Source organism: Triturus cristatus, chromosome 7 (assembly GCF_964204655.1).
Source record: "Triturus cristatus chromosome 7, aTriCri1.1, whole genome shotgun sequence".
NCBI lineage: Eukaryota > Metazoa > Chordata > Amphibia > Caudata > Salamandridae > Triturus > Triturus cristatus.
Genome location: NC_140590.1, coordinates 1736217832 through 1736245218, shown reverse-complemented (window position 1 = coordinate 1736245218; position 27387 = coordinate 1736217832). Strand labels below are relative to the sequence as shown.

Genomic DNA, 27387 nt, shown 5'->3' with positions numbered 1-27387 from the left:
TCAAACTCTGACAGGGTGATATAAGAGCATAAGGTGCATAAAAGTAGAGTATTTTTCCTTGAAGTGAAGTGAGAAAAAAAAATATTCCCAGTTTACAATAACACCCTATGAGTCATCTGAAAAGATTTTCAAACACCAAAATCTTTTAAAAAAATGATAATCTGAATGTGATGTAACGCACACACAAAAAGGAAACTCCAATAGAGCTATTAATATATTCACGTAGCACCACAGAAAAGTCACCCACTTGGAATGCTGCTCAATGCGAGTAAATTGTTTTCACCTCGCTCAACCACCTTCAAAATGCACTCGACGCTGAAGAAATAAAAGCTGAATAGTTTTGAAAGCCTCCGCTTTGAAGCTTTATTTATCAGGAAAAGCTCCGCTGTGACATAAGATTTATATCCAGTCACGAACTTCCGTAATTTACATCCCACAATGCTATTGTGCTGACGTTAGCTTCACGCACGCTCGTACAACGTGCTGACGATAGTTGAATTCCTGATGGGCTGATGACGTAGACCGATTGCCAACTCCCCACGCAGTGTTCTACTGCGTCATCATTCCCAAGCAGAGTCTGATAGATGAACAGCTCCTGTTACGATTTATACAGAGTGTTGACTGCACCAGATGGTGTAAAGTGGACATACACACCGTCTAAACGCGAGTAATCTTAACAACAACATGCACCTCCCGCTAACCTCCTCACCAGTGGGTCGTTCTGCCGCTGTAGAAGTGCTCAGACTTCTCTTCGTGAATATTCAGCCGCTGGAGGAGGTAGGGCACCTTAAGATTTCGCATACGGATGTCTTCTTATTAACTGCCAGAACAATTAATCTTCCACTTTTTGCATATAAATCTTCTTTTCTTCAGACATCAGACTTGTATATGTCTCTTCTTATTATCCTTATATACAGTTCAAAATTGAACGCTGCAAATGCTGCGGTGGCTCGCCCAGTCGTCGCCAACAATTATGTTGTGTCCTTCAGGGCACATTAAAAACGCTGGACACAATTTAACTGTCTGTCATGCTTTATTCATGGGATCAACGAGCCACCGCACCTCACACGATAGAAGAGATAATCCATTGTGATAATCCATTGTGCTATGCACGCGTGGGTTCGCATCCCATCCTCGTCGCCAAAAATGATGCTGTGTCCTTCAGGGCACATTAAAAACGCTTTAACTGTCTGTCACGCTTTATTCAACTTCCTGTTTGTGATCATTTATCACCTTCATTGTGTTTAAGTTTGACTTTCTTGCATTTTTCATGCTTATGCATTAACTATATTTTATTCTGTACTTTTAATGTACTTTAGTAGCTTTCCAATTCTTTGTACATTTACATTTTGTTTTTTATATTTTGTTTTTATTTATATTGTTTTAACTTGTTTTGTTTATACAAAAAGAGGTAATATGTTGTGCTTAGATGTGCTTGTTTCTGTTCACAGAGAATTCCTTTTGTTGTCATGGGAATACTCTGTGTGTTCGTTCCATGAAATGTCAGTTGGGACCTCTCTTCTATCGTGTGAGGTGCGATGGCTCGTTGATCCCACGAATAAAGCGGACAGTTAAATTGTGTCCAGTGTTTTTAATGTGCCCTGAAGGACACAACAATATGTCTCAGCAGTTTTAATTCGAATATGAAAGTTGAAGAGCATACGAGGGAGAGACTTACCATGGTCACCTAACTGTGACTCTCCAGATACCTCGAGGCTCCTCAGCGGAGGAAGTGCTGACCCGTCCTGCTTTGTCGATGTTTTGAGGACATCGGTGGCTTCAGGGGTGATGGGGAGTGGCAGATTGCGTTTTTAGTCCTGTTCCACGCCTCTACAACTTATTGCAGATTGCCACCCACCGCTCCTAGTGTCCTGTGGCTGCAGCTGCCATTGTCTCACACTCCTTTTCCTTCCTTGGTGCCTCACCTAGATTTGTTTCCCTCAAAATCGAATGGCTCTCTCAAGACAAGGGACACATTTCTGCAAGGGCTAAAATATTATGTGACAATTTCTTTTACTGTTTGAAGATCTACAGTCTGTGTCAAGCGGTCTTATAAATCATCTCAGCAGGCTGGAAAAGTGGCCAGTTCAACGGTTGCGTCTCTTAATGTTTCCAAAAAATATCTTTGTTATTTATAAGGGTAGATCCTGTGACAGGTCAGTATGTAGGTTTATTTTGGGGGGCTGATTGTGGGTGTGGTGCAGCGGATTTTAATGTTGATTTCCCTGATATTTGAACAAACATTCCAGCCAGCAAGCCTAATTGCATGCAGTCTCTAATACATTGCAAAACACACATGGTGTCTTGACAAGTTCAAAATTGCCCTAACTTGAAAATGTGGGCCACCAGGACCAGTACTTGTTCATTCTAAGAGCTACAAGTAGCTCTAAGAAAGAATAAGGAGGAACTAAGCTTCAGGAAAATGTTGGAGACCTTTTTATTTTTGGCATAAGGATCACTGCTACGATCTTTTAACTCTGGGAGGCCCGCCGTGTAGCCACGCACTTTAGAAGTGCCAAGAATGGAATAGAATTTTAATTGTCCGATTTGCTAAATGGGGAGGGGGGCACTCAATTTGGGGCCAGGGTATATTTTCTGTCCCATTCTTGTCCTGGCGAGGAAGATATATCCCCTCCCGTATGGCTAGCAGACACAGATGGGATCTCTGACAGCTCCCGAATGGACCATGCGCAGCTCTTCAGCCTGCATGAATCAGCACTTCCTGCTGTGGCAGACTGGTGGCCCCTGTCCATGCCAGCCAGAGATCTTGGAAGAGACTCAAGGCAGACACTCCTCTGCACTTCTGGTAGCACAGTCTAGTCAGAGGAGTCATACAATTCCTACATGCTGCAGAGATGAGTGAACTTCAGTGCACATTAAGCTACTCGGCCACCCTTCGATTTTTATCTATATTGTACTGACAACCAGAGACATGCTTTTCTCAATCTTGCTATGTTTTCAGATGCACTGGCCTCTGTGCCTGTTGCATAGTTTGATCCTCAATGGATATCTTGTCAGGTTAAGCAAGTGGTTCCTAAGGCCACCTTGCGAACTACCTTGCGAACTTCCTCATAGTGTGTCTTCATTGCAATGAAGGACTGTGCCACACAGTACTGTCATCTTAGAAAGAGTTTGTAGGTTAGGGACCTTTCATTTCAGGAGTTTTGCATTAGTTTCAAGATATGTATAGAGCTTCTCATTGTTGAAAATGTAATTTCTGTTATGTAGTCCTTTCAAAGGACATCATTGATTGGCGATACCCCATAAGCAACCTGATAACTTGACACCTTTCTGATTGGTTTGAGCCCCACACATGGCTAATGAGGTTGCCTCTGCCCACCGGTGCAGCGCTCCATCATAAAAAAAGCCACAGCATACATTTCTTTTAATTCTTTATTTTAGTACGTTCGAATTTAAATTTCCTCCTCCCACTCTTTGTACCGAGTACCTCTGCTCCTTGTGAAGACATCACTCACCAACAGCATTGATGTCTCAGTTCTTTACTCTGTGTCACCAGTCAGTGCAGCTCCTTCATTTCTCTCCATTGCTCCATCTCTGCTGGGACCTCCCCTTTTATCTGACCAGGATTGACACCACACTGCTGTGCATGGATCCATAGGTTGGTGGCGCATGGTGCATGGGTGCATGGGTGGCCAATATTAAGCATCACATTCATAGCACACTTTATATTGAGGTGTACATGCTTCTGTGTATTGTTTGCCTGCTCGTGTTGTCCTGGTTTCAAAGCAGGTCGGAGAACATGTGAAGCACAGTTGAATGTTTATCGTTCCATTGGTCCCTCACTCTCATTGCCTTGTAGGGGAGAAGGCAGCAGTCTCTTATCACAGCTGCTGTGAATGCTTGAAGGCAGACAAGGGGGTTCTCTTGGAAGGTTTGTGGCCGAGGCTGCTTCCCTACACACCCTCAGCTCATATTCTACTTTACTGAGGGAGAGGCCCTTTTCCACAATTGCAGCAGGCTGGTTCTGATTCTTTAAGAAGCTCATGCATATTTAGCTGTTTAATGCATTTGATCTGAGAACAACAAAAGATTCCTAAAGGCAGGAGCCTTGCACAACAAATAACAAGTCAGTTATTTATTTCATATATGTATTTCTTTTCTGCTTTTGAGTGGTAGAAGTGGAGCGAGGGAGTTTGGCAGCAAAGCACCAGGGAGAAAAGGCTGAGCTAATAAACCTGCAAACAAACACAAACATTCAACGAGACCCACAGTTAATCACTGCATCCAAATTCAGAGGTGCCTTAGGAGCTGCCATGTACTACAGGGTCCCTTTAACACGTAACCACTTCTGAAGGCAACACTGGATCATTATAAGTGTTTATAAATGTTGCTAACTTAAATATATATATCCTGTTTGATTTAATTGATAAGAAATAATTTTAAGGAATGCACCTCATTCCCACACAACACTGGGCATGATCTTTTGTTGAACCAATTTTAGTAAGCCAAGTTCAACACTGTAGTGACCGAACTTGTTTTTTACTTCACTGTTTTGATAATGAGCTATAATTAACTAATCTCACATTGTGGAAATCAAATTGTCCTACTTTGCATATCTAAGTATGCAAGTATGTGCATCTCAGTATGTTAAGTGCTTACAGTTATGAAAAGGCCAGACATATTGGATGTGCCAATGCTGGTTTCTTTAGGTAACTTTCTTGTCCTCACAGATTTGCAAACTTCAACCATTGACCATTAGCATTGCTTTCCTTTGTAACTGTGATTTGTAAAGATTAATGTCACTTAATGGAGGCTCCTTACCAGTTGATCCATGACGCTCCCCTCCGCTTGTGGCATGGACCGTCTCGTTAGCAGACGGGCCGTCGATGTCAGTAGTATTCGCTGGAGCAGCAGCAGTGCGATGATATCCTGTAAAACAAGGAGCAGAGGCGCTTCTAAAATACCAATCCATATTACTGGTGGAATAAAGTAACTCAACTCATCACCAGAATTCTCTGGGCTATTGTTAATTTTCAACAGCCTGTTAAAACTCCACCATGATGCATTGAGGTTAGCTGAAATTCTTCCAAATCTAACTATCTTAAATTTCTTTGCAAATGTGTTTATCTGTAAAGGACAACTTTATTTTTTATTAAATCTCCTGTACTCAAGATTCTCTGGGAGTAACTTACAGACAAGGTTTTTATCTTTTTCATGCTTTCTATTTGTCCATTTATGTGGAGAGCATATTAGGCAATTTTCCTTTGCGATATACCCTTTTTCTTAAAACATTCTTACAAACTGGAAGAAGCAAACTGAGACCCGTTATCAGTTATAATACTTTCCGGAAGTCCATCCCTCCAAAAATAGTCATCAAGAAACGGAATTACTGCTTCATTGTGGGTTGATTAATCTACTTTATTTGAGCCCACTTGGGAAAACAGTCTACCGATAACAAACTATACCCACAATAAGGTCCTAATAAAACCGATTTGTTAGACTTGGAGCAAATAGTACAATTGTTAACAAAACTGGAAATCTGTGAATCCAAAGGGAGTCAACAAAATGTTGACTCTTTTCTTGTTTACAGTCCCACTCTGTGCCCTGTGTGTGATAACTAGGCCTGGGTGGTAAATTCCGTTCCGCGGAACGCGGAATTTGGGTAATTTCGCGTTCCGCGGAGAACTCAGAATTGCCAAAAATTCCCTGATCCGCATCTTCGCAGAATCTTTTACTTGTTTGCGCTTTCAAAATGCGTGTTCCCAAGATATTTCCCCCCCGAGTACGCAAACAGCATTCGCAAACAGGAAAAAAGCATCGTAAACGGGCGGAACAAGCAATTCCTTGTGCAGAACTCTGCGTGCTCGCAGAGATTTTTTACCGTTTCGCAGAGCTTTGCGTAGCGCGACTATGCAAATTCCGCCCACCCCTAGTGATATCCCAAAACACAAATGTGCATATCTTTAGCAGGAATGAAGCATATTTGCTTAAACACTAGATCTCTGCTGATTGAAGAAAAATGCTACTTACCAGTATGCATCTGTTCTTGGCATGTAGAGCGGCAGAGATTCACACCCTGTGCATAGATCACCATCTGGTGTTGAGCTCGGATGCTTGCACCTTGTTGTTGTCTTGGAAGAAGTATTTTGTAGTCACGAGATAGGTGACTCCTCCCTTGGATGATAGTGCGCATGGGCATCAACTCCATCCTCAGATTGTTTTTCGCCATGAAGGGAAATGGAGTTTGTAAGAACAGAAAGATTTCCATGAGAATGTATCTAAATAAGATAACACTGGAACAGATACAGGTTCGGGGAGGTGGGTAGGCGTGTGAATCTCTGCAGCTCTACATGCCAAGAACAAATGCATACTGGTAAGTAGCATTTTCCGTTCGAGGCATATGAGCTGCAGAATTCACACTCGTGCATAGACTGTACAGCAGTGTCTCCCCTAGAGGTGGTCGCCTATATCGGTTGCAGCGGTTCGAAAAAGTGTCTTAAGAACAGCCTGGCCTACAGAAGCTTGTTCCTTTGCCTGCACATCTACACAATAGTGCTTGGTGAAGGTGTGTGTAGTAGACCATGTTGCTGCCTTACAAATGTCTTCTAGGGGAATGTTCCCTAGGAATGCCATGGAAGCCTGTGTTGAGTGCGTTCTAGGGGAAATTGTTAATGCGCGCTTTGCTTTTTGATAGCATATCTGAATGCATTTGACTATCCACCTGGCAATTCCAGATTTGGAGATGGGGTTGCCTTTATGAGGTGGAGAAAAAGCTACAAACAGCTGTTTTATTTTTCTAAAAGGTTTAGTCCTGTCTATGTAGTAAAGTAAAGCTCTTTTGACGTCAAGCGTGTGAAGAGCTCTTTCTCCGACAGAATCAGGGTTTTGGAAAAACAGTAGTAAGTCTATGGATTGGTTAAGATGGAATGGAGAAATTACCTTTGGCAGAAATTTTGGGTTTGTTCTAAGAATCACTTTGTTACGATGTAATTGTAAGAATGGTTCTTGTATAGTTAAAGCCTGGATCTCACTTACTCCCTTGAGAGAAGTGATTGCGACAAGGAAAGCTACTTTCCATGTAGGGAATTGTAATTCGCATTTGTGTAAAGGCTCAAATGGGGGACCCATGAGTCTAGTAAGAACAATGGGGCAGATTTATGTTGCACTTGCGCCACTTTTGCGCCGCCGTTGCGTCACTTTTGTGACGCAGCAGCGGCGCAAATCCTGCGCCATGGTGCGGGGTATTTACAACGTGACGCATCTGGGAGATGCGTCACGTTGTAAAGCCCTGCGCCACATGTAGGCGTTCCAGGGCAGGTGGGGGCGTTCCGGCGCAAGAACGCCTCCTAAAAGTGGCTGAGTGAAATCTACAAGATTTCACTCAGTCACTTTTGAGCCCATGCTGCGTCAAAACCCTGCGCCTGCTTGAAGCAGGCGTAAGGATTGACGCAGCATTGTGCAGATAGGGCCCCCCAGAGCATTGCTGGAGCTGCGTCGCGCTTGCGGCGCAACTCCAGCAATGCGCCACTTTTACGGCACAGATGCGTGACGCATCTGTGCCGTTTTTGCCCCATGGTGCGCCGCATTATTAATGCGGCGCATTCATGATGGCGGAGCTGGGGCGCAAAATAACTGGAGCATCCCTGCTGATATGCAGGGATGCGCCAGTTATTATAAATCTGCCCCAATGTTTAGATTCCACACTGGAGATGGTGGCAGTCTGGGTGGAATTATCCTTTTAAGGCCTTCCATGAAGGTTTTGATATCAGGTACCCTAAACAATGACAAATGTTGTCTGTTTTGTTAGTAGGCCATGAGAGCAGCTACATGTAATCTGATTGATGAGTAAGCAAGATTGCACCTTTGTAGATGTATTAAATAACAAATAATATTATGAGTTGAAGCATCTAATGGATCAATTTATTGGTGTTGCAGTAAATGATGAATCTTTTCCATTTAGCTGCATTGCAAGCTCTAGTAGTGGGGCGTCTGGCTTCCTTAATAATGTTCATACAGTCCGGTGGGAGGTTCAGGTAACCGAACTCTAAGATTTGAGGAGCCAGATTGCTAGATTCAGTTGTGCTGGATCGGGGTGCCTTATCTCTCCATGATTCTGCGTTAGCAGTTATGGGGAGGGACGTAGTTTTTGGTGTGGGACTATTGAGAGTTTGAGGAGTGTTGTGAACCATGGTTGCCGTGCCCATGTGGGAGCAACCAGGATCATCTTGAGAGGCTGCTGTTTGAGCTTGCGTACTACTAGTGGAATGATTGGGAGTGGCAGAAAAGTGTACGCAAATCTGCCTGACCAGTTCATCCATATCGCATTGCCCTTGGACAACGGGTGTGGAAACCTGGAGGCGAAGGTGGGGCATTTTGCATTTGCGTGGGTGGCGAACAGATCTAGGTCTGCTTGGCTCCATATTTGGAAAAAGGGTTGAAGAACTTGTGGATGAAGTTCCCATTCGTGTATTTGTTGAGTCTGATGACTTAACAGATCCGCTATCTAATTGTTTACTCCTGGAAGATGTTCTGCCAGGAGATATATGTTTTGTGGAATGGCCTACCTCCATATACTTTGCGCTAGGTGAGACAGCTGCAAAGAATGTGTTCCTCCTTGCTTTTGTATGTAGTACATTGCTGTCATATTGTCCATCCGGACTAAGACAGCCTTGTTGAGAAGATGTACTTGGAATGACTTTAGGGCTAGAAATATTGCCAGTAGCTCTATGTGATTGATGTGGAGCGCTTTTTGTTGAGTGGTCCACCTGTCCTGAATTGTGTGATTTAGGAGATGTGCTCCCCAGCCGGTGAGTGATGCGTCTGTTGTTAGCACTATTTGTGGAACTGACTCTAGGAACGGCCGCCCTTTGGAAAGGTTTTATGTGTTCCACCACTGCAGAGAGCGATGTGTGTGGCTGTCTACCAACACCACATCTGTAAGTTTTCCATGAGCCTGATTCCACTGACGTGCTAAACATTCCTGTAAGGAGCACATCTGAAGTCTTGCGTGAGGTACGATGAAAATGCAAGAGGCCATCATCCCTATTAATTGCATAAACACTCGTGCTGGAAGAGTGTTGATGCTGAAACTTGTTGATGAGGGTTTGCATTCTGGCTATCCTGGCTGGATTGGGGTATGCCAGAGCTTTGCTGGTGTCTATTGTGGCTCCTAGATACATTGTGGCTCCTAGATACTGATGTATGTAGGAGGGTTGTAGGTGTGACTTGGTGTAGTTTATTGTGAACCCCAAGTTGTGTAACAGCTGGATAGTTTGATAAGTGTGATGAACACACTGGTTGTTGACTTGACTTTTATAAGCCAGTCGTCCAAGTATGGAAATACGTGGATTTGCTGCCTTCTTAAATGCAGGGCATTTTGTGAACACCCTGGGTGCTGTGGTCACCCCAAAGGGAAGGACCTTGAACTGGTAAGGATGTCTGTCCACTGTGAATCTTAGGTATTTCCTTTGAGCAGGGTGTATGGGAATGTGGAAGTAGGCGTCCTTGAGATCTAGTTTTGGCAAGGAAGTCGCCTCTTTGAAGCAGTGGAAGAACCTGCTGAAGAATGATCATGTGAAAATGATCTGATTGAATGTAGAAATTCAGAGGTCTGAGATCCAGGATTGGTTTTAGGGTGCCGTCTTTTTGGGGGATTAGGAAATACAGGGAGTAAACCCCTGTTCCTTGATGTGGTATGGGAACTGGCTCTATTGCAAGCTTATGGAGCAGTGAAAGAACTTCTTGTTTTAGGAGTGTTAGATGTTCCCCGGACATTGAGCGCTGTTTGGGTGGGATATTGGGTGGAGTAGCAGTAAGTTCCAGGCAGTGACTAATCATACTGGATAATTTGTCTTAACCACTTGTCCGTAGTGATGGAATTCCAGACAGGTAGAAACTGTGATAGTCTCCCTCCGACCGGAGTGGAATGGTCTGGAGGGAGTGGAGGGAAGTCACTGCTTATTAGCGGGGGAGGTGCGTCTGACCCTGTGCCTCATGGGAGCAGTCCAGCCCGAACTGCCAAGCCATGTCTTCCCTGGACCAGAAACAAGCATCCTGGGACCAGTTTCTGGCTATTCAGCCGTCATCTGCCAGGCTAGCTTGAATCCAGTGGCAAAGTGAGCAAGGGACCCACTTCTGGGCATACCCTGCCAACTTAGGGCAAACAAAGCGATACCAAAGACTGGGGGTGTGTGTTTGATTTGCTCAAACGCTCCGTCCATCATCCCCTTTGGTATCGCTTTGTTCGCCCTAAGTTGGCAGGGTATGCCCAGTAGTGGGTCCCTTGCTCACTTTGCCACTGGATTCAAGCTAGCCTGGCTGATGACGGCTGAATAGCCAGAAACTGGTCCCAGGATGCTTGTTTCTGGTCCAGGGAAGACATGGCTTGGCAGTTCGGGCTGGACTGCTCCCATGAGGCACAGGGTCAGACTGTTTTGCATATGGCCATGTCTGAACTGGGGTGGTGGAGTGAGCTAAAGAATGATGGATTAAACCCAGATCAGTTGACTGGGGGTGAGTGTTTGATTTGCTCAAATGCTCCGTTCATCATCACCTTTGGAAACATAAATCTTGACCCACATGAATGAGTGCCTGTGGGCACTACCTGCAACCACTGTCTTAAAGTAAGCACTCCCCAAGCCCACTTTAAGTAGTTATATAAGAATCGGTGTAACAATAGGTCTCCGAGACACAAGAGCTGCATCAATCTGTAGTAAGAGCTAAAAACAAAAACACAATTTAAGAATAATTTCATGCTTGGCAGGCAGAAGGATTGGATATTCTGTCCATGGACTTACGCAGCTGGATCTTGTAAAAACATGAAAGCTCTCCTGCTGTACTCTAAGTAGGCCTAAACTGTCTTGGGGTTGCTTGTGCTCCTGACAGAAAGGGATTGGCCTAGCAGTTCAGGATGGATTGTTGCTACTGGAAGAAGTCTTACATCCACATGGCTGGTCTTTATCTAGAATGACAGTGGTTGAAAACAAATTCCTTCCATCACTTATTTCTTACAGTCTCTCAGCAGGACATGCAACCTGGAGGTAGACTAAGGCAACCTCGATGCAAAGTCTCTTCAACCTGCATTTACAGTGGTAGCAAATAAGTTAATGTACGGGGCTCCTTGTATTTTAGGGACTGCTTTAAAACACTATTATTCAGGACTCAGATGTGTTCTTTTGTGAGGTATCTGCTCAGTTCCTCCATGTTGGTGCTCTGACGCCCTAGAAGAGGAATGGGTGTAATGCTCATGTTCAGCATGAAGTAATCTAAATCGTGTCCCAAGGGCCACACTTACCAGTGGCCCGCAATGTAAGTCAAATAATGAGCAGTTGGCAACGTAGAAGGTTCAAGCGTTTATTGGCCACAAACAGAACTCTACATAGAGGAGCCTCATCGATCCTCACCCATGAGGTGCACCGAGGAAGACTGCTGGCTCCTTGACAGAATCACACTTTTATACATTATCAGTTCAACATACAAAGCCTTACAAGGTGGAAAAGTACCAGCCAGTCCAGGAGCTCCTAATGAGCTCATCCCATATCTAGTTTCGGCTATACAAAAGGGTTACTATCTTTGAGGAGAGAAGGTCGGCGGGGTGACTCCCTTCTCGTCCCAGGTCTAAAGGAATTCGCTTGATACTCCCTTTAGCAGATGTGACCTTGCTTCTCGGTCGTAAATACAATTCAGCCTGTCTTCTCAACTGGTGCATGCTAAATTGGGAAAATGGTGGGCTCGGAGAACCACGTGATCATAGTACGAGAGAGAGAGAGAGTCACAATCCAAGATGGCCGCAGTCCTGCTTTCGGCCCTTTCTATCATAGAAGCTGAGTTTAGCGGAAACGGGCTTTATTACGAGTATAATTAAACGGGCTGACATTAGATACACTGTGCTAATCATATGTATTAACTCAATTCCTTCAAGCAGAAGTAAGAAGTGCCAAATTGTGTAAACCTCACTTAAAAGGAAGCTTGCGTTTGTTAAGCTCCAATAGTATATTTTTGTAGAATTGCCCACCTGTATCAGGATGGAATCTAATACAAAACAAGAAAGGCAGCTCCAGAGCAAGGCGACGTGTGCCAGGATCCAATATGTTTACCTGATATTACTGTTCACCTTGAGACTGATGACCCATGTGCACACTCCAGACCCGAGTAATTTCCAAAGATACACTTTGGAGAAAGGTGCCTCCTGAATGCTTTTTTTCCTGGGACAATCTGGCCAAAACTGAAGCATTAGTTATCTGAGATAGTGTATCCAGTTTACGGGGGACGGGAATGGCAGACTCTCAATATATGTCCTTGACAACTGACACTCAGAACCATGAAATGCAAGAGTCCATTAGGGCCTAGAATGGAGGACACGTGTCTCTCGGTTACTTCAACGAGTTTCTCATCCAGCAGACACCTGACAAATCTCACTCACTTGGGTCCAGAACCGCGGTTAGGATTTCTGGCATTGGCTGCAGATTCAAATTAATACTTTTTGGTGAACAGGGACCTGGGTCAGCCAAAATTATAGAAATGGAGAATATAATATGCCTCAACATGTTACGCTGCCACCATTCAAATAAAGAACACATTCAAAGCCCATTTCAAGCCACTAGACAAGATCTTGAACTTGGAGTGGTGAATGCTTGCTGTAAAGCAGAGAAGTTTTCTATGTTTCTCTATGAATTGAAAGTAAATATATGTCATGTAAGTATTTAGTGGCTGTTGTAGGGATTACACTTAGTGCTCCATGCTCCATGCTCCATTTTAGTGTTCCCTCTTATGTTAGCATCTTTTTAAGATGGGTGGTTTATACATGTTATTACAAACTCAACAAAATGCCAATAACGCATGTCTTTAGTCAGTCGTTGTTGTTCTGTAGGCCTCACAGTTAGTTTCAGGGATAAATACTGGAACACAATGCCCTTGTTTGTTTTGTGCTCGTAGAAGACAACACTTTTCTCCAGACTAACTAAGGTTGTTTTACACATCTCTTGTCAAATTTGATATGGTCATTGTTTTGTTTTTTAAATAATGCCTCCTCTGAACTCAGACGAGAGGCACTTCACACATGAATTATGGAGAGCTGTGAATGAGACTGCAACCCAGCAGGCCCTGTTTGCCCACGAGACAAGAGTGCATTAATTAATGCACGGAGTCTGGCTTCCTGAGACCGTCATGAATGCAAGTAAAGAAAACCAACTGTGCTTTGATTATATATGTATATTGTTCATGTTGTATGCTTTTGCATTACAGATAGCTACCTTTCATGGGTCTGTAAGTACAACATACCCACCACACTCACAGCACACTTTAGTACGTGTGCTGATATTTGCACTTTTTGTGGCTACTTCACCTTTTTAGCTACTTCACATTGGTCCTGATGAAAGCCTCATGAACCCGGTAGAAGGCTGAAACTAGTTGACCTCTATTCTAGGGATATTGAAGGACAATTTTTATCTTCACTATATCCCGCCTGTGTTATTAACCATGTCCTAAGACCCTTTTATTAAAGTTTTTCATAAGGGCACTTCTTAGATATTTTTGAACACGGTCTTATCACAGAGCACTCGCCTCACATTACAATACCTGCTCCACTGTAATCAGGCGTTGTAGCACAGCGTTGTGGGCAGATCTGAGGGGACCGATAATCGGCCTGCAAAGATGGTGTCTGATGAGAGAGGCTCGCACAATATTGAATGGCAAGGAGATTGAGGTGCTTCTTCGTGAGCAGAGTGTAATGTAATAGTGTCTGACTTCACGCCTCTTCTCTGCTTGTAAACCCTGGGAGATGTGGGTGTTGCTCCTTATCCGGGGACAATGGAGGAAGCATTGGCCTTGAATAGCCTTACACCCCCAGGACTTGGACTACATAGCACAACTATTAATCAGACGAGAAGCACCAAGAGTGGTGTATGACCTTGCCATCTTTGCAGCTGGAAAGGGGATCCCCCTCATTGTGCCCAGACAAAGCTAGTAGACAGCAACTGGCAGGGAACAGCCATTACAACGCGGTTTTTACCACGCAGTGCAGTTACATCGCATGCGTTACAACGCATGCGATGTTACAACGCTATGCCATTACAACGCAAGTCTTTACATCGACTTGCGCTAGATGGCGTGCTAACATTACAAATAGTGTAGTTTACTATCCCAACACCTTCCCTACTGTTAAGTGGACTGGAGTTGGAATAGTAAATTACACTTTTGTAATGTTAGCACGCCATCTAGCGCAATTCGATATAAAGACTTGCGTTGTAATGGCATAGCGTTATAACATCGCATGCGTTGTAACGCACGCGATGTAACTGCACGCGTTGTAAAAACCCGCGTTGTAATGTCATACATCCGCAACTGGCAGACCGGACCTCCTGCAAATATGGGTAAAGTCGATAAAACACAGCCTAAGTTGCAGTTCGAACAACGTAATTCACTCCATAGGGAGAAATTACGTGCCAGAGAGTTGAAGGAATTGTAGTAGGAGGGGTTATCCCTCTCCCTTTTCCCTGATTTCACCACGAATGTGCAGGAAGCAAGGAGGCAGTTTATTCCCTTGAAATGGAAGATGAGAGACCTTGGCCTGGACTATGCGATGCTTTATCCGGCTAGACTTAGGGTCACGATGAATGGCACGTCGAAATCTTTGTGTGCCCTAAGTCACAACAAAAAGCCCTCAAGGACCGTAAAAAACCATGGGCGCGTAGGGATCCGACGCAGGAGCAGCCGAAGGCGACAGGAGGAGACTTGGAAGAGTAGACATACTGGGTCAATCAATCAATCAATCATCGTATTTGTAAAGCGCAGTACATACCCGTGAGGGTCTCAAGGCGCTGAGCGGAGGGGGGTGCTGCTACTGCTCGAAGAGCCAGGTCTTGAGAAGTCTTCTGAAGGTGAGCAGGTCCTGGGTCTGCCGCAGGTGGGTAGGGAGGGTGTTCCAGGTCTTGGCTACGAGGAAGGAGAAGGATCTTCCTCCGGCGGTCATTCGTTGGATGCGGGGGACAGTGGCGAGGGCGAGTCTGGCTGAGCGGAGCTGGCAGGTGGGGGTGTAGAAGCTGAGTCAGTCGTTGAGTTATGCTGGTCCGGTGTTGTGGAGGGCCTTGTGGGCGTGGATAAGTAGCTTGAAGGTGATCCTCTTTTCGACGGGGAGCCAGTGTAGGTCTCTCAGGTGGGGGGTGATGTGGCTGCAGCGAGGGATGTTGAGGATCAGTTGGGCGGAGGCGTTTTGGATACGTTGCAGTCGTCGCAGGTGTTTGGTCAGGATACCTGCGTAGAGTGCGTTGCCGTAGTCCAACCTACTGCTGACGAGGGCCTGGGTCACCGTTCTTCTTGTTTCGGTGGGTATCCACTTGTAGATCCTGCGGAGGGTGTTGTAGCAAGAGGAGGAGACGGCGTTGACCTGCTTCGACATGGAGAGGGAGAAGTCGAGGATGATACCCAGGTTGCATGCGTGGTCCATGGGTGTCGGTGCTGTTCCTAGCATGGTCGGCCACCAGGAGTCGTCCCAAGCTGTGGGGGTGGAACCGAGGATGAGGACCTCTGTCTTGTCCGAGTTCAGCTTCAGTTGGCTGTTCCTCATCCATTCTGCGACGGCCTTCCTTCCCTCGTGGAGGTTGGTTTTGGCGGTGTGTGGGTCCTTGGTGAGGGAGAGGATCAGCTGGGTGTCATCAGCGTAGGAGATGATGCTGAGGTCGTACTGGCAGGCGACGTGGGCGAGGGGGGCCATGTAGATGTTGAACAGCGTCGGGCTGAGGGAGGATCCTTGGGGTACGCCGCAGATGACGGTGGCTTTGGAGCGGAAGGGGGGGGGGGGGGATAGGCGGACGCTCTGGGTTCTGCCGGAGAGGAAAGATGTGGTCCATTCCAGGACCTTCTCTTGGATTCCGGCTTCTTGGAGGCGTGATTTTAGTGTGCGGTGGCAGACCGTGTCAAAGGCGGCTGACAGGTCCAGGAGGATGAGGACCGATGTTTCGCCGTTGTCCAGTTGGGCCATTATGTCGTCTGTGGCGGCGATGAGGGCTGTCTCAGTGCTGTGGTTTCTCCGGAATCCGGACTGGGACGGGTCCAGGATGTTGTGGTCTTCAAGGTATCGGGTCAGTTGCATGTTGACGATTTTCTCGATCACCTTTGCCGGGAACGGGAGCAGGGAGATGGGCCGGACGTTTGAGGTCTTTGGGGTCTGCCTTGGGTTTCTTGAGGAAGACGTTGATCTCGGCGTGCTTCCAGCTTTCCGGGAATGTGGCTGTCTCGAAGGAGGTGTTGATCACTTTCCGAAGTTGGGGTGCGATGGCTGTGTCAGCTTAGTTGAATATGTGGTGAGGACAGGGGTCTGACGGTGATCCTGAGTGGATGGAGTTCATGGTCTTGCGGGTTTAGTCGTCGTTGACGTTGGTCCAAGAGGTAAGGCTGTGGAGGCGGGTGGGGTACGCGGGTGCGGTGGGGTCTGGAGTTGTCAGGGTAGTCGGTGTGTTGAAGCTGTTGTGGATGTCAGTGATCTTGTGGTGGAAGAAGGTAGCCAGCGAGTCGCAGAGTTCTTTTGAGGGCGGGATGTCGTTGGCGCTGAGGTTGGAGAGTTCTTTCACGATGCTGAAGAGCTCTTTGCTGTCGTATGCGTTGTTGTCCAGGCGGGTTTTGAAGGCAGATCTCTTGGCGAGTCTAATGAGGTAGTGGTATCTGCGGGTGGCGTCCTTGTGGGTTGCATGGCTGTCTGCTGTTTGTTCGTGGATTCACTTCTTCTGCAGTTTCCTGCAGGTGTGTTTGGAGGTCTGGAGTACTTCAGTGAACCAGGTGGGTTTCTTGCTGTTGGAGGGTTTCTTGAGCGGGGCGAGGGTATTGGCGCAGTCATTGATCCACTGTCGGAGGTTGCGGGCGGCGGCGTCTGGGTCGGTGGGTTCGGTGGGTGGGTTCAGGGCGAGGGTGGCGGCCAGCTGACCCTCGGTGACTTTGCTCCAGCAGTGACGGGGCAGCTGTTGGGCATGGTGGTGCGTTGTGGTCTTGTTGTAGGTGAAGTGGATGCAGCGATGATCGGTCCAGTAAAGTTAGGTGGAGTGGACGAAGGAGACGTGGTTGCTTGTGGAGAAGATGGGGTCAAGCGTGTGGCCGGCGCCATGGGTGGGATTGGTGACGAGGTGTCTGAAGCCGAGGTTGGCGACGTTGTCGATCAGGGTGGTGGAGTTAGCGTCGTTGTTGTTCTCGTGGTGGAAGTTCAAGTCCCCGAGGAGGATGTAGTCCGTGGAGGTGAGAGTGTGGGTGCTGACGAGGTCGACGATGGCGTCACTGAACTGTGGCCGGGATCCGGTGGGTCTGTAGACGAGGGTTCCTCTGAGGGTGGTTTTGGGGTCGGTGTGAATCCGGAAGTGCAGGTGTTCGGCGGTAAGGAGGGTGTCATCTGAGTGGGTGGAGACCTTGAGGGTGGACTTGTGGACGACGGCTATTCCTCCTCCGATTCCGTTGGTGCGGTCTCTTCGGGCGATTTTGTAGTCGTCCGGGATGGCGATGGCGATGTCGGGAGCCGAGGCGTCGTTCCACCAGGTCTCGGTCAGAAAGGCGACGTCTGGGGCGGAGGTGTCGAGCAGGTCCCATAGTTCGATGGCGTGTTTGCGTGCGGAGCGCGTGTTGAGGAGTATGCAGCGGAGGTGGTTGGGTTCTGTCCTTGAAGATTTGGTGGCTCTGTCGCAGGTGAAGCTGCAGGTGTGGCAGGAGAAGGGTCTGTGGGTGCGTTTCGGGGCAGCCTGGAAGCAGTTGCGGTCTCGGCCAGTGTTGAGTGCGTGGACGGTGCTGGCGTCGTAGCAGAGTTTGGCGTCGTGGCGTTCGCGGGGTCCAGGGGTTCTGGCACTGGGCGTGGTCCAGGCGCGGACGGGTGCAGACGGGCTTGCCTCTGGCGTGCCTCCGGCGCGCCAGCGGCCGCCATAAGTAGGGCGGAGGGAGGGAGGAGCAGCTGTGAGGAGGGTGGGAAAACAGCGAATGGGAGCAGGGGTCGGGCCGCAGGGGTGGGAAACGGCGAGGGAAACAGATGGAAAGGGGCGGGGCCGCAGGGGAGGCAGTGGCGGGAGAAGGGACGGCGAGAACGGAGCGGAGGGAAAGGGCAGTGAAAATACAATACAATTAGGGTACAATTACATTAAAATGTAACACGGTCAAAAACAAATGCCAGCAACACAGTCAACAACAAATACCAGCGGCAGCCCAGAGGGGCCTTGAACACTCGAAATACTCTGCAGCAGCGGGCACGGGAGACGGGCACAGACCGGTGGAGCTGCGCGGTGTGGGGAGCGACCTGCCTAAACGAGGGTCAAGGGTCGCTCTCACTGCCGCACAGCGGCCGCCATAAGTAGGGAGGAGGGTGGGAGGAGCAGCTAAACAGCGAATGGGAGCGGGGGCAGGGCCGCAGGGGACTCAGTGGCGGGAAACGGCGAGGGAAACAGATGGCAAGGGGGCGGGGCCGCAGGTGAGGCAGCGGTGGGAGAAGGGATGGCGAGAACGGAGCGGAGGGAAAGGGCAGTGAAAATACAATACAATTAGGGTACAATTACATTAAAATGTAACACTGTCAAAAATGAATACCAGCAACACAGTCAACAACAGGTTGACTCCTGAGGCGGAAGCCGGGAGCCTTTTTAAAAGTCAGTGGTATTTCGTTTTATTTAATTATTTTCCTAATTTCCGCCGCTAATCCTTCACCCCCCAACCTGACCACCACCCAGGGCTCACCTGACTTAATGTGTACTGGCCATCCGGAACCTGCTTCGCTCCTATCCCACACGCAGAGCAGGCAGGAGCGGGCGGACATATTGGGTGGGGGCTTGGGCAGCGCACCAGACGTTCTCCCTTCGTGGGGATAAAAGCGGATGATAGAGCATGCGTGCAGCGGGCGCGCGCAGCAGGTACGCCGGTGGCGCGCCGAAGGCGCGCTAAGGGCAAGCCCGTCTGCGCCCGTCCGCGCCCTTCCGGGCCCGGGGGCCAGTTGCCATGCCCAATTCCTCACCTACTACCCTGAAAAAGATGCACACTTTAAATTGGTGCCTTTCACAAGAGGCCTTGCCTCCTTTAGTCGCTCATAACCTCTTCCTCAAACGAGCAGGTTCCCTGAACTACAGACCGCAACCGTCCATAATCATAGACCCCGGAATCAGGTCAAACCTAGGGTTGCGCCTATATCAATTTATTATCTTAATACGCGCTCCCTGGTTAAGCATCAGTTGGATATCTTTCTACTCTTGCTTACCGACAAACCTGACATCCTGCTGTTGACCGAAACATGGCTCACTGCTGACTCTGCCCCAGATATGCTGGCAGCACTCCCCCCTGACTATTACATCATCTATGCTGCCATCATTCATACTAATCTCAGGTTCTGCTCTTTGACATGTCTCTCTCTTACAGACACCGAGAACATAGTTATAAAATTGGAATCGGTTAACGACTCTTTTGTCTGTGTTTTACTATACAGACCACCCAAGCAGATGTCTCACTTTCCGCTATCACTTAGCGAACAGATAGCTAAACTTGTGATTGAGCATGCCAAGGTCCTCCTTGTGGGTGACTTTAATTATTGGTATGGTGACCCTCAGGAAGGGCCACAATCGGCAGAGATGTCAGACTTGCTCAGAAATCTAAACCTCACTCAGCAAGTTTCATCCCCCACACATTTGAAGGGTCGGATTTTGGATCAAATATGGGCAAGTGGCTTGACTACTTCTACGCCTCTAGCCACACCCTGCATCTGGTCCGATCACTATCTGCTAAAATTTAAGCTGATACGATTTTCCACTAAGAAAATCAATGCGACCGAAGGAGGCCTTGCCAGGAAGTGGAACTTCATTAATAAGGATGACTTTAACACATTAGCTGACACAGCCCCACCCCCTGGCTGTGATGTTAACACCTCGGAAATGAAGGTATCCAAATGGTTACTTGATGCTTGTAATAAGCACGCCCCATTAAAAAAAGTCTAATTAGCACGCCGTGCGAAGGCACAAAGAAGGTTCTCTAATGACCTCAAGGCCCAGAAATTGGCCTTACGCCAATTAGAAAGACAGTGGCGTCTGAGGTACTCTCAGGAAAAAAAACTATTGTATACTTCTGCTTGGAAAGACTACAAGGAAAGCATCCTCACCGCCAAAGCAGCCCATTTCTCTAATCGTATTCTGAAATCCAATAAAAATTCTAAAGAAATATTCTCCATAATTGATGAACTATGCAATCCTGAGCGTATTCTTTTGAAGGCCATGCCCTCTCAAGTTCTATGTAACTCGCTAAATGATTACTTTATTGATAAGATCATTTCAATAAAGGCCAGCATCCCCACCCACCCTTCCTCACCAGACCCCCCTGTGGTACATTGTAACAACAGGACTCTTAGCTGTTTTCCTACTATTAGTAACAAGATTTTTCAAGACCTATTAGTGGAAATCAAATCAGGCGCTCCATCTGACTGCTGCCCCCCTCACATATTGAAAGACTGCCTCGCAATCCATTCTGGCCCCGCACTTACATTACTGAATGAATCCATTTCATCTGGCATAGTCCCCCTGGCTTTTAAAAAAGCAGTAGTGGTCCCCCTCTTAAAAAAGCCTGGAGCTGATCCCGGGCTCCTATCCAATTACCGCCCGATCTCTCTGCTACCCTTTTTGGCTAAGGTTCTAGAGGGCCACGTAGCTAAATGCCTCTAATTTTTTAGAGGCATCAAAATACTTGGACCCTCATCAGGCTGGCTTTCGGCCAGCCCATTTTACCGAATCTGTGATCCTGACAGTTGTGGACACCTTGCAGGATAACGCTGACAGAGGCTGTTCCCGGGCCCTGGTCTTGCTGGATCTTTCCGCAGCCTTTGACACGGTCGACCATATTACTGGCCAACCGTGTCAGGAGGGCTGGCGTTCGGGGCACTGCGGCTCGTTGGCTCACTTCCTTCCTGGAGGATCGTTCTCAGGCTGTCCATCTGGGTCAGTTTCTAGCACCCCCACGTAATACCACCTGTGGGGTCCCACAGGGTTCGGCCCTTTCTCCCCATCTATTCAACATCTATATGATGCCCCTGATCCAGTCTCTTAAAGACAGGAATGTGCTGGTCCTCAACTACGCAGATGATCTTCAGCTCATCCTCAGGGTCGACAGTTCACACAACTCTATCACTGAATTCCAGGACACCATGTTATATATCCAAAGCTGGATGGATCTTAATCATCTCAAACTAAACCCTGGCAAGACAGAGATAGTTCTCACTGGGGATAGCCATAAGCACTGGGGCCCCCACTATTGGCCCTCAGAGCTTGGCTCTCCTCCTGCTCCGTCCACGTCGGCCAAAACTTTAGGAATATTTCTGGACAGCGATCTTTCCCTGAAAACTCAGGTTGGAGCTGTGGTTTCTAAGTGCTTCTTTCAAATGCGTAAAATCAGGAAAATACACCGTTTCCTCAGCCATGACGCCTTGAATCAGGTCATGATATCTACGGTTCTATCCCACCTGGACTAATCCAATTCTGTATACTTAGGCATGCCACACTACTTGCTTAAGCGCCTACTGATGGTCCAGAACCAGGCAGCACCACTGATATATCGTCAACCTAAATGGCATACAGCTACCCCTCTGTTGAGGAAACTACATTGGCTCCCAATATCACAGCGTTGTGCCTTCAAAACGGGCTGTCTCATTTTAAAATCCCTGCATGGCACCAGTCCTGAGTTCATTAACAGCATGATACTCAGACACACTCCCACACGCAATTTAAGGTCTGCCCATCTCTCACTGCTTTCTATCCCGGGTTTCAAACGGGTACGCCAAGGAGGTCGCAGATTTGCCACTCTCGCCCCCAAATTGTGGAATTCTTTTCCGCTAGAAATTCGGTCCTGCACAGACCTCTTCCAGTTTAGGAAATCCCTGGAAACATGGCTATTAACACAGGATTAGCTTCTGTCTTTTCTGACAGCCTTCTGAGCCTTAGCGCCATGAAGCCAATCGGCGTACGTGCGCTCTATAAATTTCTATTAACATTAACAACAAATACCAGCGGCAGCCCAGAGGGGCCTTGAACACTCGAAATACTCTGCAGCAGCGGGCACGGGAGACGGGCGCAGACAGGTGGAGCTGCGCGGCGTGGGGAGCGACCTGCCTAAACAAGGGTCGCAGTTGGTGAGCTGAACTGCTTACATACAATACAAGCAGGTATTTTGTAAATAAAGCTCTGATTAGGATATCTAAGTTTGAAGTGTAGTTGCCCAGTGGACAGGGTTGGCGCTGGACTGTCAGCAGTGATTATAGGCAGCACTACCTATTGCAAATCGGAACACTGATTGGGACTGAGTTGTCGCTGGCTGCTGCCGCAAAGTAATTCTGATCCAGATGTCGGACATATAGAACTGCTGGGTACAATTAGACTTGTGTTGGTGGTGCTAAATCCACTGGGCTGCATAGGAAATTTATAATATAATATGATGGCCAAGTTTATCCAATGCTTTACAAACGCACTTAAGGGTTCTGCCGGTAACATCCGCCCCTGTGTGTTACCCACTACCCAGTACAAGACTGAAAGCGATTGGTTCTTTAAATTCAAATTAATTTTAGAATGTTACAGGGTCCTGGGAGGGAGGGATGGCGTTGATAATGTCCAGTTGGGGTTAGCATGGCGTGTGGGGGGGGATATGTTATTTTCTATGACTGTGAGGTGTGTATGCAGTGTGTACTTGACGTTCAAAATCTGAGGATTTGCCTGGAGAAAGTGCCAGTACCTTTTTATATGTGGTCAATTCTGACATAACAACTGTAAAGGGCCAAGATGGAGGGTAGAGGCAGCAAAATCCGATTGCTCATTTGGAATATAAGGGAGCTAAATGACTTCAGAAAGTTACGTAGGGTTATTGCATACTTAGTGAGACATGAGGTCGTCGGTGCGTTGCTACAAGAGTCCCACCTTCCTGTTGGTAGTAGTATGCTAACACATAGGTGCCTGCATGGTAACTCGCATGCAGCTGGGTTTACATCCCATGCCAGGGGAGTACTTACATGGGTTAATCCCAAATCAGGTATTAAGCTACAGGCGCTAGAAGCTGAAACTGGTGGTAGATATGTGATTTCCAGATGCACTGGGAAGGGAATTGACTGGTATATAGTCAATGTGTATGGCCATAACTATGATTGCCCACAGTTTTATTAGGAACTGCCAGAGCGCATGAGAGCTAGGTTTGATTTGCCCATCCTTAAGGGTGGTGATCTAAACTGCGTGCTGGAGCCCTCGTTGGATCGTTCCAGAGGTCTGGTACGACATCAACCTGCTGCGGTCATAGTTGTATGGGATATCGCTGTTGAACTGGATTTGCTGGATGCTTGGAGGGAGGGCTCTCCAGGTGCAGGGGGATTCACTCATTTGGCCCCGCATAATTTGCACACCAGAATTGATTACAGGTTTGTTCTGAGACCCCTGTTTTAATAGGTGCAGGATCGAAAGGTGCTACCCCAATCTCTTTCATATCACTCCCCAATACTGTTGGATATCGATAGTTTGAGAAAGAAGCCTGCGCTTTTCACATGGCGATTCCCCCATACACTTTGCTGGATAGCGTTTTTCGTTCTGAACTTGCTGAAGATATAGAATGCTTTTTTGATACCAATATTGGGTCTGTCCAGAGTTTCTCCACCATATGGGAATCGTTCAATGTATATATCAGGGGAGTGGCCATGTTTAAACACTCAGGGGTCCTACAAGCTATCCGACAGCGTCTGGTAAGCCTGCAAGGGCGGTTGGCAGAGTTAGAAAAGGGAGCGATAGAGAACTACAGCCCTCTGATCGCTGACTGCATAAAGGAGACATTGGCAGAATATAATGAGATTGCAGATCGTGAAATAAAACACTTGGGGAAGTATGCTGTAGCTAGAACGTATGGTGAACGTGAGCGACCGGGTAAAATTTTGGCAGCTCTACTGCGAGGCAAGAGTGAGGCGGGGAAAGTGACAGGGATACGTGTTGCGGACGGGGTGCTACTGACTGATACTACAGAAATTGCAGATAGATTCAATCAATATGCTGATCTGTACAGTACGAAAGGGTCCACGGATGCGACAGCTATTTCAGATTACCTAGAACACATACAGATGCCTTGGCTCTCCACGAACATAGGGAACAACTTATGAAACCATTGGATGCACACGAAGGTCCTGCTAGCCTTGAATTCGATGAGAGTGGAACGCGCACCTGGATTAGACGGCTTTACCGTCGCATTCTATAACGAATTTAAGGATCTCTTAATCCTGCACTGTATGCTCTTTGAAGAGATGGGGGAGGAGGGGACAAAGCCACCCTCAATGAGAGAAGCACTTATTGTCACTATCTTAAATCCCGGAAAACCCCCAAACGAATGTTCGTTCTTCCGGCCTCTGGACAAAGCCACTCTCAATGAGAGAAGCACTTATTGTCAGTATCTTAAAACCCGGCAAACCCCCGAGCGAATGTTCATCCTTCCGGCCTCTATCGCTCCTCAATGTTGTCACCAAACCTTTTGCGAAGATCTTGGTGAACCAACTTGCCCCTTTGGTACCACTGATGGTGGGCCCGGAGCAATCTGAATGCAACTTGTCCAGAATGCAACTTGTCGTACAATCTAAGAACATTCTTTGGCGCCATACAACATATTAGACCCGAGGTTAAAGCTGTAGCAGTCTTTTTGGATGCCGAAAAGGCCTTCGATTCAGTAGAATGGAATTTCATGTACGTCATATTGAGGTCCATGGAAGTAGGAGACATATTCCTCAGGCTGGTGGGGGTCCTATATAGCTCTCCAGCTGCTCGAATACGAATTGGTGACATAGTCACGTCCCCTAGTACAGTATCGAGGGGCACGCGACAAGATTGCCCGCTGTGCCCTCTACTATATGCTTTAATTGCCGAGCCGCTTGCATGTGCCTTAAGAGAATACTATAGTCATAAAGGGCTTAGATTTCCTGACTATAACCTCAGTGTCGGCATATGCAGATGATACACTGTTGTATGTAAGGGACCCTGAGATAAACCTAACCCAGATCCTCGATGAGGTGGTGCGATATGGTGAAAGGTTTGACCTTAAAATCAACTGGGCTAAATTGTCAATTTTCTCTTTGACCCCGGCTACGCTACCAGTAGAACTGGGCTATCCCCTACAGTGGTCATCGGACACGATCCGGTATCTAGGCATATGCGTAAATACGGATTCAGCTTTGGTGCTAAGCAAAAATTATGGCAGACTGATTACCAGATTAGAGGAAGAAGTGGATAGATGGATTCGCCTCCCTTTGTCATTGTTGGAACGTATATCCCTAATGAAGATGGTGGTGTTACCTAGATTCTTGTTTTTATTCCTAAACATCCCAATTGTGTTACCTATGTGTATCTTTAAGACACGTCGCTCTCTACTGACGAGATTCGCCTGAGCAGGGAAGCAGCGGCGGGTCAGCTGAAATGTTCTTACACTTCCAAATTCTATGGGAGGGCTAGGGGCTCCAGAACTGGAGCTATACTATAGAGCGGCCCAGGAATCCCAGGTTTTCCACTGGCTTCCCGAGGAAAATGCACCCTCCACATTTATTAATAGAAATGGTGGCAGCAGCGCCTGAATCACTACCAGCAGTGTTGTTTCTGGTCATTATCAGAAGGAGTGGAGTCCTGGACTGTTAATTCAGTGGTGCATGTGTGGCACAATGAAAAGGCAGGCGGGCGCGATTCTTTATTCCCCCTTGACCACGATTGCGTGGTGTCACTAGATGCCATTGAGCCGAGAGAAGGGAGTGGTACAGGCACTTGAAAGACCTGGTGTCACCAAGATGGGCGATCTGTTTTCAGAGGGCAAGGCCCAGAGCTTGGATGAGTTAGCTGTGGAGGTGGGGGATACCACACAGCTTGCTCGCTTCCAGTTTCATAGAGTGACACATGAGTTGCGCAAGCTGCTTGGTGATAAGATGTTGGAGCCTCCCGAGCAGAGGGCACTCTCCCACATATGGCATTGCAAGGCCCCTAGAAGGATAGTTTCAAATATTTATGATATAACACAAGATTATAGATGACATCACTATTCGAAGGCCAGACTAGAATGGCAAACAGAATTGGGGTGACACTAGAGGATACTGTATGGGGATATTGTTGCGAGTCCACACAGCAAGTTTCCCTGAATGGTTCACATCGTTTGCTCCACTTTAAATTCCTACAAAGAGTCTACTATACACCAGAACGGCTATTTAGGTATGGCCTGCGAGACTCAGCAGATTGCGAGAGGCGTGGGGCAGACTCAGCGGGGTTCCTGCATATAGCCTGGACATGCCAGAGGATAGTGAGGTTCTGGAAACAGATTTTCCAAATATTAAACGAAATTACTGGATTGAAACTTACACTAAACCCGCTGGTGGCATTGTTTGGGAAACACTGGGAAGCTGCCAAAAGATGTGCGAAAACCTATTGGTATGGGTCTGTTGTTTGCTAAACAAAGAATTGCTATACGGTGGGCGTGGGGACTTGCACCTACCATTACAGAATGGACCAGAGATATGATATGATATATTGCGACACACAATCTGAATTATATAGCGATTTGCTACCACCGCAGAGCCATGCAATGAGATTTTGGTGACTGTACCAGCAGTACTTGGTGGGAAAAGAAACAGGAGAGGCAGAGGGAGCAATAGAAATAGATGGTGAACACACTGTGAAATAATGATGGTCTTGCCTGCACATGCGGAAGTATTATGTCAGACAAGGTGTGTGCAGCTGCATGTCATGAAGGGAAGGTGCTGCTTGAGGTTGACCGTGGTAAGATCGAAGAGGCCATTTCCTGTTGAAAAAGTCATAAGTTTGTATGAGAGAGGAGGAGATTGCACTGTAATTGGCTACGATAACTACACACTGCAACTGTTAATAGTCAATGTATGTATTTGTTTTCCAATTTTCAATAAACATTAACAAAACAAAAAACACAATGTGTGAACATCAAGAAGGTCATCTGTCAAGTCCTCAACATTGCATTGTTCAACAATGACCTCTCACGAGACTGTCAGGCAACTCCTCTGGGGACTATCTTGATTGGCTAAGAGTCCTGTGAGTGTAGAATGAGTTTATCACTCAGTCCTTCAGCCTCCTAGACAGCATCAACTGACATGCTATATTTATTGATCACATAGGAGCCTGAAGACAAATCACAACTGTTTTCACCTTTTAAGGACCTAAGAAAGAGCCCTCAACAATAACAGCCAGCATAGTCACAGAGAAGGCAGTTAAGGAAAGACTTACGCTGGCAAAAAGGTAAGCTAATAACCCAAATAACCTCATCCCGAGTCATTACATGACAGCAAATAATTCTTCGATCAGTCTAATCTAGGGAAAAATAAGCCTTCAACAGCATTAGTACAACGAATGCTTGACCTGTACAGAGTGGAAGTGGATGTTATTTTGTTTAAATGTATAAACTTCCATACCACCTCATCATAAA

The 27387-nt window shown here is 47.1% G+C and overlaps 1 protein-coding gene across 3 annotated transcripts in view; it reads right to left on the bottom strand.

The window, feature by feature from the left end:
* LOC146812939 (uncharacterized) overlaps positions 1–27387 on the bottom strand; it is a 280949-nt gene that overhangs the window by 162762 nt on the left and 90800 nt on the right. For all 3 annotated transcript variants that reach the window (XM_085619981.1, XM_085619982.1, XM_085619983.1), the window contains exon 4: positions 4783–4890. In XM_085619981.1, the coding sequence (XP_085476107.1) occupies positions 4783–4890 (108 nt within the window). The remainder of the gene's footprint in view (positions 1–4782; positions 4891–27387) is intronic.